The 13,545-nt window shown below is 34.9% G+C and overlaps 1 protein-coding gene across 1 annotated transcript in view; it reads right to left on the bottom strand.

Moving 5' to 3' along the window:
- Faf1 (Fas associated factor 1) overlaps window positions 1-13,545 on the bottom strand; it is a 296,655-nt gene that overhangs the window by 88,061 nt on the left and 195,049 nt on the right. The window contains exon 13 of the mRNA XM_048351276.1: window positions 526-680. Within this exon, the coding sequence (XP_048207233.1) occupies window positions 526-680 (155 nt within the window). The remainder of the gene's footprint in view (window positions 1-525; window positions 681-13,545) is intronic.

The following is a 13,545-nucleotide window of genomic DNA, read 5'->3' on the forward strand; positions in this document are numbered from 1 at the left end:
TCCCTATTGAGAATATGGATGCATTGCTAGCTGTGTGCAAAAGAATGTGTGCAATAAAGCGATCACATCAATTAGCATATGCTAGAGTTAAGCTATTACCAACTACACTGGACTAGTCCAGAATGTTCTGCCTTCACTGAAGTTATTAAAAAATAAACAGTACTAGGATTATATATTAGACATGCTACTATTAGTCTTTTATGAATAGAATATTGATTTTCTTGAATAATCAACATATTAGAAATATATGGTATCTGTGTTAGTACAAAAAAAGAAAAAAACACATTTTTGTTTTCAAGTTATACTTGAGTTTGAATAAGAGGCTTTTTAAAAATCATAAGGTAAGGTATGTTTTTCACAAGTTGTAATAACTGTATGTGTTAGCTATAATAAATAGCTTTTATCTAATAATGACAGAGAACTTAATGCTGAATGTGAAAAATGTTTATGATGATAAGCCAAACACAATGACTTTATTTTATAAAAACAAATGCCCAAGTTATAACTTGTGAACAACAGTATTACCTTGCTCTGTTGGCGTCCTTTGTCAGATCCCAAGCCCAGGTTATAAAATTTTGACTCAGATAAGAAACAATGGATTCAGCACAAAGCATTTGTGAGCAGAACACGTTGGTTAGTACACTTTCATCGTGGTGGAGGTAGATAGCAAGAAGCTTTCTCTGAAAAGAGGAGAAAAGACCAATTAAAATATCTGGTAAAGTAAGGAGTCTTGAATTTTGGAAAGGAGTATAAATGTATATGAACAGCAGAGACAAAAATTAAAACCTATTTCCTAACAAATATACTAGCATGAATGAATTTTGTTCCCTTACATTCTAAAAGAGGATAATTGTATCTAGTGTTACAGATTGCTATCTCAAAATCCTGTTAACAACATGTGCAAGTCTATCTTGAGCAGAAAGTGACACAAGTTCATTTTCTTTACATAAATCAGATTATTCTTCACATTTAATTCATATTTTATACGTAAAGGAAAATACTAACTCTGAAATATTCAACTACATATAAGAAAAGATGGGAAATAAAGTTTTTTTTTAGTTCCACAAGTAATTTCAAAGTTGTTATTTAAGGGCATGTAAAAATGGCCACTTGAAAAGATGACAGAAAAATATTCAGTCTGCATGAATTCTTTCTAGTTTATACTTCAGAAAATGTCTACTATATTTTCTTATGTGGACAACTGCTCTTTCTCCTTTTTATAATAAAATGTACCTTTACAGAATGGCTTACTATCTTCTTGGTGCTACATTATGGAAGAGAGGAGTTTAAGAATAGTCTTGTTACTAGAAAAGGAAAGATAAAATTTTATGGTTCACCACACACAAACTAATCTGTATAATTTTGTCAAAGGAAAGTTACAAGTTAGCTTTCCTTACCTACATATTAAGTAAAGATGTGATAAGTAAATGAAAATTTGCTGTGTGAAATTCTGAACAAAAGAAAAAAATCTATGGAAAAATATAAAGCTCAAGTTGATAAAAGGCTAATGAAGTCTGATTCTTGAGACAAACTTACTGAAGAATCCAAATTATAATCAAATAGAAAAAAGTAATGATTAAATGTTTAAATATCTTCTTCAAAGGAAAATTTTGCTTTAGATGAGAATAGCTAGGTAGAGGTAGATAGAATGAGATTCCAAAAGCCTCTACTACGTTCTACCTTAATCTCCAGAATAAACTTGTAAAATAGGCACTATTAACCACACTAATATACAAACAACCTAATGATTAGAAAGTTGACTTGTCTGAAATTCCACAGCTAGGTAGGATAAAATACAGGTGGGAATATAAACAATTTTTTTTCTGAATCCAAGTCTAGAGTTCTTTCTCTGCTAGCACAATGGTAGCAGGGAATCAACCATACCACATGGTTAAGACATGTGGGAGGAATTATCTAATATGAAGATGCCAGGCAGCTTATAACATCAGAGCTCTGATCCTCAGAGACAGCATGTAACTGGAATAAGGATGGGACTGAGCATAAATAGCTTAGCAGATTCTACCCTGATTGTATGTGTTAATTCCTTTTTCATTCATTCAACAAACACTTACTGAAATTCTCATTGTGTGATACATAGAAGATAGCACAGACATAACAAGACAGATTCAAAGTTTCTTGTGAATGTTGACATCTACAAATAACAATTGGTTGGGCTTCAAGGAAGTTTGTAATTAGATACATTGTTGAAGTGATACTTATCTAGTAAATTCCCAACTCATCCTTTAAGATTAAGATCAAATGCCTCCATGAAACCTTTCTTGATCCAGACAGGCAGAGTTAAGTGCTTTCTTTCCATCTCTCTAGCTCTTGCCCTTAGTATTATAATTGTTTACCAATTTCCCTTTAGACTAAATCTCTCCTGAGCTAGGACTGGGTCTCTCAAGACATTTTTGCATCCTTAAACTAGCATAAGTGTCAGTTTGTTTGATGAAAGAAATGAGCACCGATGTTAACCACAGCCCTGGCAAAAAAGACACCAAATGGCAGTGACAAAGATTAAATCACTTTTGTTAAATGAATCAGGGATCTGCTGCTTTAAGGGAAGGAACATGAATCTGGCAGCACTAACAAATTCAGAGCTCTTCTTCTTAGAGGCTTTCTAGCTGAATAGACAGTGGGATGTCAACCTCTAATTCGACTTGATCGTATCTCAGCAACTACATTTAATGAGACACTGAGAACAAGAGAGCTGTCCACTTTTAAATCAGCATATTTCTAACCAAACAATAGCAATGGCTAAATCTTTAAAATGCCTATTTCTCTCAAGAACATTGCAATGCAACATTTAGGCTTTGAGAAAGAGATTAGTGATTTACATTGCTATCTCACTGATTTAATTTAAATGCTCTTCCAAACCAAACACACATGTGCCCAAGAGGCTACTAAGAAGCCCAACATGCAGAGTTCCCTATAAGTGCAGCTGACAGTGTTGACTGAAACTAAACTTGGAAATCCAGGGCACTAATGCACAATATCAAGCAATAAAACAGCATCTCTTTGGCAATATTTAATTTAAAAAAGAAGAAAGAGGCAGGCGAAGATCAGGCACTGTCTGTTTTGGAGGATCAACCATTCTGCATTTCAAAGCACTGGTCCCTGCAATATCCAGGTTACAGTGCTAGAATCTCGACTATTATATCGCAGTTGTGAGAGGGAGGGCAAAGATGTGTTTACTCAGTGATTAGGCCCTTAGAATAAGCCTCTAGCTCCTAGAGAGACAGCTCACCACTTATTCATTTGGGCCAATTCACAAAGCCTAGGAAGATTAAACATCCATGCTGAGAAGACAAGCGAATGCAGACGGTGAAAAAGAAATAAAAATTCTTTAAAAACTCTGAGATGACTTCATTATTTTTCCACAAGGAAACTTTAGGAAAGTGTTTAGTTAAAGAAAAACCCACATTGACCTTTCTCTAAACCCTTAATCTTCCCTTTGTGGTGGCACTGCTTTGTGGTAAGCGACTGGCTCGCCTCGCCCCTCTTTTCACTAGAAGCCCAGAGAAAAAAGGCTCTGGAGAAACAGTTTTCGTTCCAGGGACACAAACCCCTGACACTGTTAAAAACATGAGATTCCAGGAAAACACACTTAAAAAAAAAGCTCCCACTTTAAGCTTGAGATGGAATGTGAGAAAGAAGATGATAAAGAGTATCAGAAGAGAATCTTCAGGCTGTAGGTACTCCCATAGGAGCTTAAAAAAAGCCCTGAATGATCTTAATCTTATCTCTCAGACACAACAACCTATCAACAAGCAATTTTCACAGGCTTTTGTCACAAGTAAGCAAAAATAAAGACTATAATATGAAAACGCTCCAAATTTAGGTTATGAAACTCTGATTAAATTAGACTCAAACTCCAGATTTGGATTTTTTTATTATCTTACTAAGCTCAATAAGACACAGACCAAAACAGAAAAAAGAATGAATGAAAGAAAGAAAGAAAGAAAGAAAGAGAGAGAGAGAGAGAGAGAGGGAGGGAGGGAGGGAAGGGAAGGAAGGAAGGAAGGAAGGAAGGAAGGAAGGAAGGAAGGAAGGAAGGAAGGAAGGAAGGAAGGAAGGAAGGAAGGAAGGAAAGAAGGAAGAAGGGAGGGCAAGCTCAGAGAATTAACCAATTTTGGAGAGATGAAATTGCACAGGACTCAAAAAAACTGCTTTTGTGAAGAACAGCCAAGTACAAAGAAAACAGCATTAGAAAATGTTTTGTTTTCCATGACTATAACCAGTTTTTTTCTTGCATCATTAATAATTTAGTTCAATAGCATTTACAGAGTGCTATGTGTTAGGCACTGAAAATATAAGATAAATAAAATAAAGATCCCTTGCATTTAACGAGTTGAGGAAGAAGAGATATTCAGGGTAAGTAAATATCTAATTGTTGTACCATTTAACAAGTGATAACACTAGAGCATTAAAAGGCTATACTTGGCAGGGTGCCAGCAGCTCAGGCCTGTAATCCTAGCTACTCAGGAAGTTGAAATCTGAGGATTGTAGTTCAAAGCCAGCTGGGGCAGAAAAGTCTGTGAGATTCTTGTCTCCAATTAATCACCAAAAAGCCAGAGCACTAGTCTTGAGTGAAAAAGCTTATGGACAGTTCCCAGGCTCTGAGTCAAGACTGGCATGAAAAAGGGAAAAGGCTATATTTGTATTATCTAATTTAGTAGAAAGATTGAAATTCTCTCTCTCTCTCTCTCTCTCTCTCTCTCTCTCTCTCTCTCTCTCTCTCTCTCTCTCTCTCTCTCTCTCTCTCTCTTTTTTGCCAGTCCTGGGCCTTGGACTCAGGGCCTGAGCACTGTCCCTGGCTTCTTTTTGCTCAAGGGAGCACTCTTCCACTTGAGCCACAGCGCCACTTCTGGCCATTTTCTATATATGTGGTGCTGGGGAATTGAACCCAGGGCTTCATGTATACAAGGCAAGCACTCTTGCCACTAGGGCATATTCCCAGCCCCAGGTTGAAATTTCATAAAGCACAAAGGAAAGCATAGAGTTTGCTTCACTATTATCAGCCTTTTTTTTTTTTTTAATGTTCTAGGTTTTAGCAAAACGGTGTAAAGAAAAATCTCTATAGAACGCTCTGTTCTAAACCCAGTTCTGCCATGTATCAGGTGTGTGATTATGGGTCAAGATAGGTTTGTGAGGGTTGTGAAAGTATGTTATCCTATTAATTATGCTGTGCTATTGTAAAAAGTAGTGAGAAGGAAAATTCAACTACCCATGAAAAATGATTTTTGAAAATAATTCCAAGTGATAGGATAGCCATGAAAATGCACTAAAGATCTAGGACCTCCTTGTTTTTTCCTACTGACAACAGGGCCTGAGATGCTTATTGTGCTTTCAGTGCCTAACTAATCTTTCACATTCAAATCCAGAGGCTAAGGTACTATGTTAATGATTAGTAAATATGCAGTTGATAGCAACCAAGGTGACTTGGCTTTGAACTATTGTAGCTATTTAAACACTTAGTATCATAGAACTACAGAACATTAGAACTGAAAGGAATGAGTCCTATCTCAAAATAAGTCAAATATAGAGCAGATAGGAAACATTTGTGGATGGGCTAAAGAGGAAGTCATTCCTCTTCAAGTATATGATAGCCATAATCTGTGTATTCAATGATTTTAATGTTGATGTGACTATTTCTATAAATGGTAGCTTGGTTTGTTGTTTAAATAGGTACTTTAAAAAAGAATAAAATAATTTATTTTGTGTAAATCAGAACCTGATAGTAATAACACAACAATCACAATCTTTACTATCATTCTTTTGGTTTTAAATTTGGGTGTGGTTTGGTTAATACAAACAGCTGGTGCACAGACCTTACCTAGATTTACCAATTACTAACATTCTGTCCCAGCATTCCTTTTGTTGTTATTTGTGAAGCTTGAATCAAGGGCCTGGGCACTGTCCCTGCACTCTTTTGCTAAAGACTAGTCTACCACTTTAGGCCATAGCTCCACTTACAGTTTTGAGTGGTTAACTGGAGATGAGAGTCTCAGGGGGACTTTTCTTCCCAGGCTTGCTTTTAATCAAGATCCTCAGATCTCAGTCTCCTGGGTGGCTAGGATTATAGGCATGAGCCACTGGTGCTCCAGTGCTCATTCCTTTTATTAGACTTCTGTTCATGAAACTTCTGTTCCTTGAAAGTTGCAGACATGATTTAACACTTCTGCCCTAAATACTTCAATATTACTTTCCCAGAAATAATGCATTTACATATATAACCATTATATCTTTTTCATACCATAGATACAAGCATAAAATAACATAAACTAGATAAATATATAATATAATCTAAACTAGAATTGACACTCAAAATTGGCCTAAGTGTCCCCAAATGATTTTTGTAGCTGTTTTATTTATTGTTTTCAATGTAGGCCCTAAATTTGAATCATTCTAGAACACTGCCTACTTCCACAATTCAATTCTTATAATGGATGTTCACAGGCTCAGCTTAGTATCTATAACTATGACTCAAGGTAAATGTATGATAAGAACAGAGGAATGGTCCTCAGCTCCTCCCACTAGCCCCCAGATCCACCCATACCTAATGAGCCACTCCTACTCACTACCTACCTACTTCCCCTTTACCCCCAGAAAGAGAAGCTGCCACCTGGATAAGGTGCAGATGCCATGTAGCTCCCTCTCCCATGGGAACTATGGCCCCATTAATAAACCTCCTTATGAACCTTCTTCTCCTGTCTGTGATTATCTCCGCATGGTCCTCTGGGATGGCCGGGACATATCCTTTCAAAAAGTACTTCACTTTCCTGTTTTTTGATGCCATGCAGTTCTGGAGGTCAGAAGCCCACTACCCCCTTCCTAGATGGGGATGGTGAAGAGACAAGCCTAACAAACTAGTGGTCATGAGTACTTATGACAGAGGTGCTTCAATGATATAGCATGAACATCAGACTACTTCACTGTGTAGATGATACCTAAACTGAATTACAAAAAGACAGAGAAATTAGCCTCTTTGTGTTTTAAGATGAATGTTAAATTTAGGTGACAGTGAGGAAAAGTAGAGAAAACAGTTTGGACAAGCCAATGTCTAATCTGTCCTAAGAAGTCCAAGTTATATATTTTTATGTACTGTGAAAAGAAATGTAACATTTTTGCTTGTTCAGCTCCCCAAAATGATTTCAGCTACTCACAGGCAGCAATCAAACTGGAAAAGTTCTAAAAGAAAATAGCCAGCTAATAAAGATGAAGAGATGTTAAAATGGCATCCTTTTCCTATCACTTCCTAATGCGAATGCTGGGATAGTGTTCTGAAATTCGGAGGACACAGATGTCTTTGAATCTCACATATCATATGGAAATCAAAGAGTCCAAAAAAGAGCCTAAAATTAAACTTTCCTTAATACTGGGTTTAGTCCTTGGTATAATAAAAATGTGCAAGTATTTTTCCAAACTATTATTCTCTTTTTTGAGATGGTGAACACTATTTCTAGTTAACCACAGGTCTATTGAATAGGTATAACATGCATATGGATGTGAGGAGCACAGCTGGAAGACAGTAGTAAACAAGCACTCCTCTCCTAAAAAAGTGAAGGGAAAAAAAGTGAAGAAAAAATTGAAGAAAAATCTATTTTATGTTTCCATATTTAGAGAAATAGGGAAACCATAGCAATAAGAATTCAAGATATTTACAATTAATTTCACATTAAGATGCATGAAAATAATAATAATGCATTATTATTTAAAAATTTTGGAAGTAAATGATTACTGGGCAAAGATATTTAGTAGATTTTTAACCATCAAGTATTGTCTGGCAGACAGATTTTAAAGTATAATACCGCAAATTATTTTTTTTTTAAACTGAACTTATGCATATAGGACTGCGTCTCTCTCTCTCTCTCTCTCTCTCTCTCTCTCTCTCTCTCTCTCTCTCTCTCTCTCTCTCTGTGTGTGTGTGTGTGTGTGTGTGTGTGTGTGTGTGTTGGTTCTAAGGCTTGAACTGAGGGTCTGGGAACTAGCCCTGAGCCTTTATTTATTTATTTATTTATTTATTTATTTATTTATTTATTTATTTATTTAGCTCAAGCTTTTTCACTCTACCACTCTTCAGTCACAGATCCACTTCTGGATTTTTTGATGATGAATTGGAGATAAGACCATGGTCCTTAGATCTCAGCCTCCTGAGTAGCTAAGATTACAGGTTTTGAGCCACAGACATCAATTTTTAATTAAATCTTATTCATGTCATCATTCATTGTGGCAGAGGCTGCTGGTCCCTTAATATTTTCCATCTCTTCCTTAGTGAGAAAATCTCTATTATTGCCTTCTTTTGTTGTTGGACTAATGCCTGACAACTAAAAACATTTCTCAGTTTTCTATTAATCAGATGTAGCACTGTAACTAAGTTCAGGATAGTTTGGACCTAAGTATTAGAGTTCTGGAAGAGAAGCAACAAGATAGTAGAAGCCTAAGTTTCTAACTTTGTGATGTGCCATACCAAGACTGGACAGATAACTTATAGACTTTTTGAAGGAAGAGATAAATTTACTTCTATTCTAAGTCATTATTTTCATTTTGTGGTTATACATAACTAAATTGAATCTCAACTCTTACCTACAATAGGCTAACTTCATAAGATACCCCTAATTATATGTAAAAATGATAAGTTTGTATAATAATCCATAAAATTTGAAGAAAAGTTATGCATTATGGACTAGTTCTTGGTCTAGTGAAAAGATTCAGTTTGCCATTGGACTCCGACTTAAATACTTTAAGGGATTACAATTACCTCTGACCCCAGGCAAATGACCAGAATAGTCATTTAGTATACTATGGCTATACATTTGGTTAATGAAGGGGGAAAAATAAAAAGCTATTCTAAGAAGGTCAAGTGGAGTAGAAAGTATAACCGAACGAACTCCAAGAAGGCATGGAGGTTGTGCAGCATCTCTCCAGTCTTTTCTTCACACAATAAGGCATGTAGTCTTTTTGCTGTGAACATGTGATTCAACCCTTTTGTCTAGGGAAGATATTCTGCTGGTATTTGGAACAATGTAACAATGAAGGGTACATCTACTTGACTGAAAGGCATGTATACCAGGTTATATATAACTGAGATCCAACAAGGTTACTGAGGTCATGGTAAGTGGTTTGTCTTGGAATTAAAAAAACATTTTGTAATTTATCTACCTACTACATATACAGGTAGTTTTCAGAACAAACAACCACACTATATGTGCTACTATGTACTTCCATTTTATTCACTTATTTTGCATATCATTCCACAGCAATATTTATGAACTAGCTTCATTCTTTAAATGGTCATATAGTATTTCACTTTAGGAGTAGGCTATTATTTATTTAATCTAAATTTTATTAATATATTTCCAGTTTTGTCTTTTAAACAACAGTAAAATAAACATTTTATATTTATTTTTTATTTACATTAATACATTGACCGTTTTTGCTGTTATGATAGGCAAATATGCCATTGAGTGTAGTTTTATTATATATTTCTTATATTATAAAATATGATGCATCGTTTTCATATTTTGATTCAAAAGTATTTTCTCTAAAACACCTGTATATATTACTTACCCATGCTATGGTTGTTGTTTTTTTTCTTACTGACTTTTGGAATTCTTCATAAGTATATGTATTTGAGAAAACGGCACTTTGTGGTATTATTCTCTCCTGTTTTGTTAGGCAATCCAAGGAGAGTTGGTGAGAAACAAGATACTAGAAGATTAATGTGTATAAAAAAATACAGGGAAGTGAACAAGCTGTGAAATATAGAGCCAAAATTTTGGAGGCTACATTGTGCTACCACTGTGCTATGTTTTTTCAATCAGTCTTGATGTTCCAAGGTACACATATTCCAATTATACAGATCAGTCTCTCTGCCATTCATTTATCCTTTCAAATCCTTCCTACAAATTTCTTATATCACTTTTTGCAAATATCATTTATTCCTATATTATTACTCTAAAAATGTCATCTTCCTCTTCAAAATCTCTCAAAAGCTAATCACTACTTAAGCAAGCAACAAAAAGTTGCTGAATTCATGAATTCATGAATTCCTTGGTGAGACCTCCCTCCTCAGATATCTCTCTTCTAGCCATATCTTCCAATGACATTAACTTCTCTGACATTAACATTCAAGTAACATGGTCACTATTACATTACTCTAAATGAGGTTTATTAACAAGTTATTTTAGTTTCTTTTCTGAGGAAATGCCAAAAGCATAAACAGCTAGTCAGTACCAGGTTAGTTTGAAATTGCCTAGCTTTAAATTCAAAGCTGCCTGATTCATTCAATGCTTACGTGTAGGTTGACTACCTCAAAGATGTTTCAAATATATTTCAAAGATGTTTTATGTACTCAGTATTAATGATTTGTTAAATAACTTTGTGAGGTATGTATTATACTCCAAAGTCTTAAATGTAGAAACTGAGAAGTTGAATTTGAGTAATCAGGGAAGTTGAGTTATCCGGTTAACAGTACACATCTATTATTAGTAATGATGAGTAGTGAAGAGCCAGAATTCAAACCTGTAATACTTATTAGCACTAATTCTACCAAACCTTTTATTTTTAAGCAAAAATATGGAACAGACTTCTTGAACACAATGTGAAATAGAAATATATAGAGATGTAATTTACAGCCTCAGCATTCTAAAATAGTAATATGAATAAAAAAAATTTGTACAATCAGGAGGGACCTTATGGGAGAAATGATGCAGAATGGATAATCTACTGATAGAAATGATTTTTTATATATCTATCTATCTATCTATCTATCTATCTATCTATCTATCTATCTATCTATCTATCTATCTATTTATTGTCAGTCCTGGAGCTTAAGCTCCAGCCCTGAGCACTGTCCCTGGCTTCTTTTTGCTCAAGGGAGCACTCTTCCACTTGAGCCACAGCGCCACTTCTGGCCTTTTCTTTATATGTAGTGCAGAGGAATTGAACCCAGGGCTTCATGTATACGAGGCAAGCACTCTTACCACTAGGCCATATTCCAAGCCCTGGGAATGATTTTTTTATGCCTGATATTTTTAAAATATATAGAATTGGGAGGGATACCAAAGTTTTTATTGTTATTGTAAAGGTGAACTGCAGAGAGGTGACAGTTACATTTCTTTTTGGGTAATGTCACCCCTTCCTCTCATTGTTTCCCAGTTTTTCCCTCCCATCCCCATTCACAAGTTGAATAGTTCATTTTCAACAGTGTTCAATATGGTTTTAAAAGGTGATGAAAGTTGGAAAGTTTTACATTGTAGCAGAAATTAGAAATACATTTTTATTAATTTTAAAAATAATTATAATACAGGTACTAAACATCTTTGCAAAATGGGCAGATCTGATAACTAAATTAATGGTACATTCTAGACAGTTATAACAATATACTGTTCAGTGGAAACATCTAGTTATAGAATAGCTTCTTTTATTGTAGTATCTATGTAAAATGTCAGCTTTTTGACAAATATACATGTTTGTGGCATTTTGAAATCATGTTTATAAATTAAACACATTTAGGAATGTTTATTTACATGATCAGAGTTACATGTTAACTTTTATTTTCTACTTAAGATGGATCTATATTATTTTTTTTCCTATAATAGACATTACCTGAATAGTGAGAAAATAGTTTGCTAAAAAATTACATTAGCATCATACATGTGCAGGATGGTGTTCTAAACTGTCACATAAAATTACTCTAAAAGAAATTGTCTTGCCTTCAAGGAATTTAAATTGAAAAGATAACACAGACAAAATGAGCAGAGTAGGCATATTTTTCAAAGCACAAAGAAGTTTATTTACTTGAGGTTTTTTTTTTGATGATGGAGTTCCTGAGGCAGGAAAAATAGGCTACTTTACAATGAGCTGACTTAAAAAATAAATCTGATAAAGTTTGATACATAACAAGCATTGTTAAAGTGAAACACTCAACCAAGGTTTACAAAATTCCTTTCTGGAATTGTCCTTAGTTCATAAACTGTTCTATTAATTTTTCAGATTTGTTCAAAACAGCTTCATAGTACCTCAACAGTTTTTGGGTGAATATAGAGAACATCCCATTTATTCCTCAAAACTACCATACATGACATATTACAACACTCATTTTCCCCACATGCAGATAAGAAATAGGTTTATTACTAGTTTCAGATTACGGAAATTTAAATGGAAACCAGGACCTGAGCTCTGGTTGTCTTAAATTAAGCACATTTAGAAATAGTACTAGGGCTGCTGTCAGATGTAAGGGCTGTATCAGGATTACTGATATCAAAGCCTAGTCTCCCAAGAGGATGCCTGGGAAAAAAAACAATCCTTCACATGGATAATAAGCCATGGCATTGGGATTTTTATTGCTGTTGATTTTCAGTTAATACAAATGTCTGATCATTCTCTGAGGCACTTTCTGTTGTATATAAGAGACTTCTTCAGAGACAGCATTGGGGGGAGAGGGGGGAGGGCAGGGGGACGACCCAGAGAGTTAGGGGGAAAAAAGAATTTTTGAAAACCTCCCAAGAAATTCACAGCTTAGCTAGTAGTAGCTCTTCTACCAACCTTAAGAAGGTTAACCATTGGCCCTTTAGATAAACATTTTTGTCTTTAAGTTAAAGAAAAATACAAGCTTTACCTAGAAAATACCTTTTAAATGCCTGCTAAAGGCAGGGAACCACAGTTTCCCTCCATACTTCTCAACTGATCTTCTTGGCCTTGCACCTTGCAATACAACTCTGTTCAGTATTCTAACATAAACTTGTAGTCTCTTAATCTTCTTTAGTCATTACTTTTTATCTCTTTTGTTCCTAATTCTACATTTTCCAAGGTTGTTTTTTTTTATCTTTTAAGATTCAAGTCAGAGCTGGAGGTAGTGGTAGATACTTGTCCTCTCAGAACTGAGGAGGCTGAAGCAGGAGCATCATAAGTTTGATAGCAGACAGGACTACATAGTGAGTAGAAAGTGATCAGATCAAGAATACCTTCTCTAGAAACATCTCTGAAGGTGTAAAGTAAGGCAACTATTCTCCCTGTGTCTATAGAATGTTGTATACTATAGATTTGTCTATTACCTATCTTCTCTGCTAAACTGTGAACTTAATAAGGGCAGAGAACTTCTGTATACCAGATAAGTTAGTGGGTATATAATAAACATTTATAGTTCTCAAATCTGTGGACATCATTAATAGTTAAGAACAAGGAATAGGGGTCATAAATCTGGTTAATGTATTATCAGAAGTCTAAATTTCATCAAGTACACTTAAATAAAAAAACTTATGACACTGAAATTAGTGCTCTGCTTTGGGTAGCATTATAAATTTAAGAAAAAGGTAGAAAGAACCACGAACACTCTCACCAACAAGTGCTCTCAAATGAAATCAGTTTGAAGCAGTTTTCATTAAGATGGATTGAATGTGGCATTGTGAGAAACACTTTATCAAATGTAGTGTTTTACTTAGTGATTAACTATATACCAGTTGATGAAGCTCCCCAAATCCTTTGTAATCCCACCACTCCAATAAACATTTAATGAGTATATAAGTTCAAAAAGCCTAGCAG

Source organism: Perognathus longimembris, chromosome 7, assembly GCF_023159225.1.
Source record: "Perognathus longimembris pacificus isolate PPM17 chromosome 7, ASM2315922v1, whole genome shotgun sequence".
NCBI classification, from domain to species: Eukaryota; Metazoa; Chordata; class Mammalia; order Rodentia; family Heteromyidae; genus Perognathus; species Perognathus longimembris.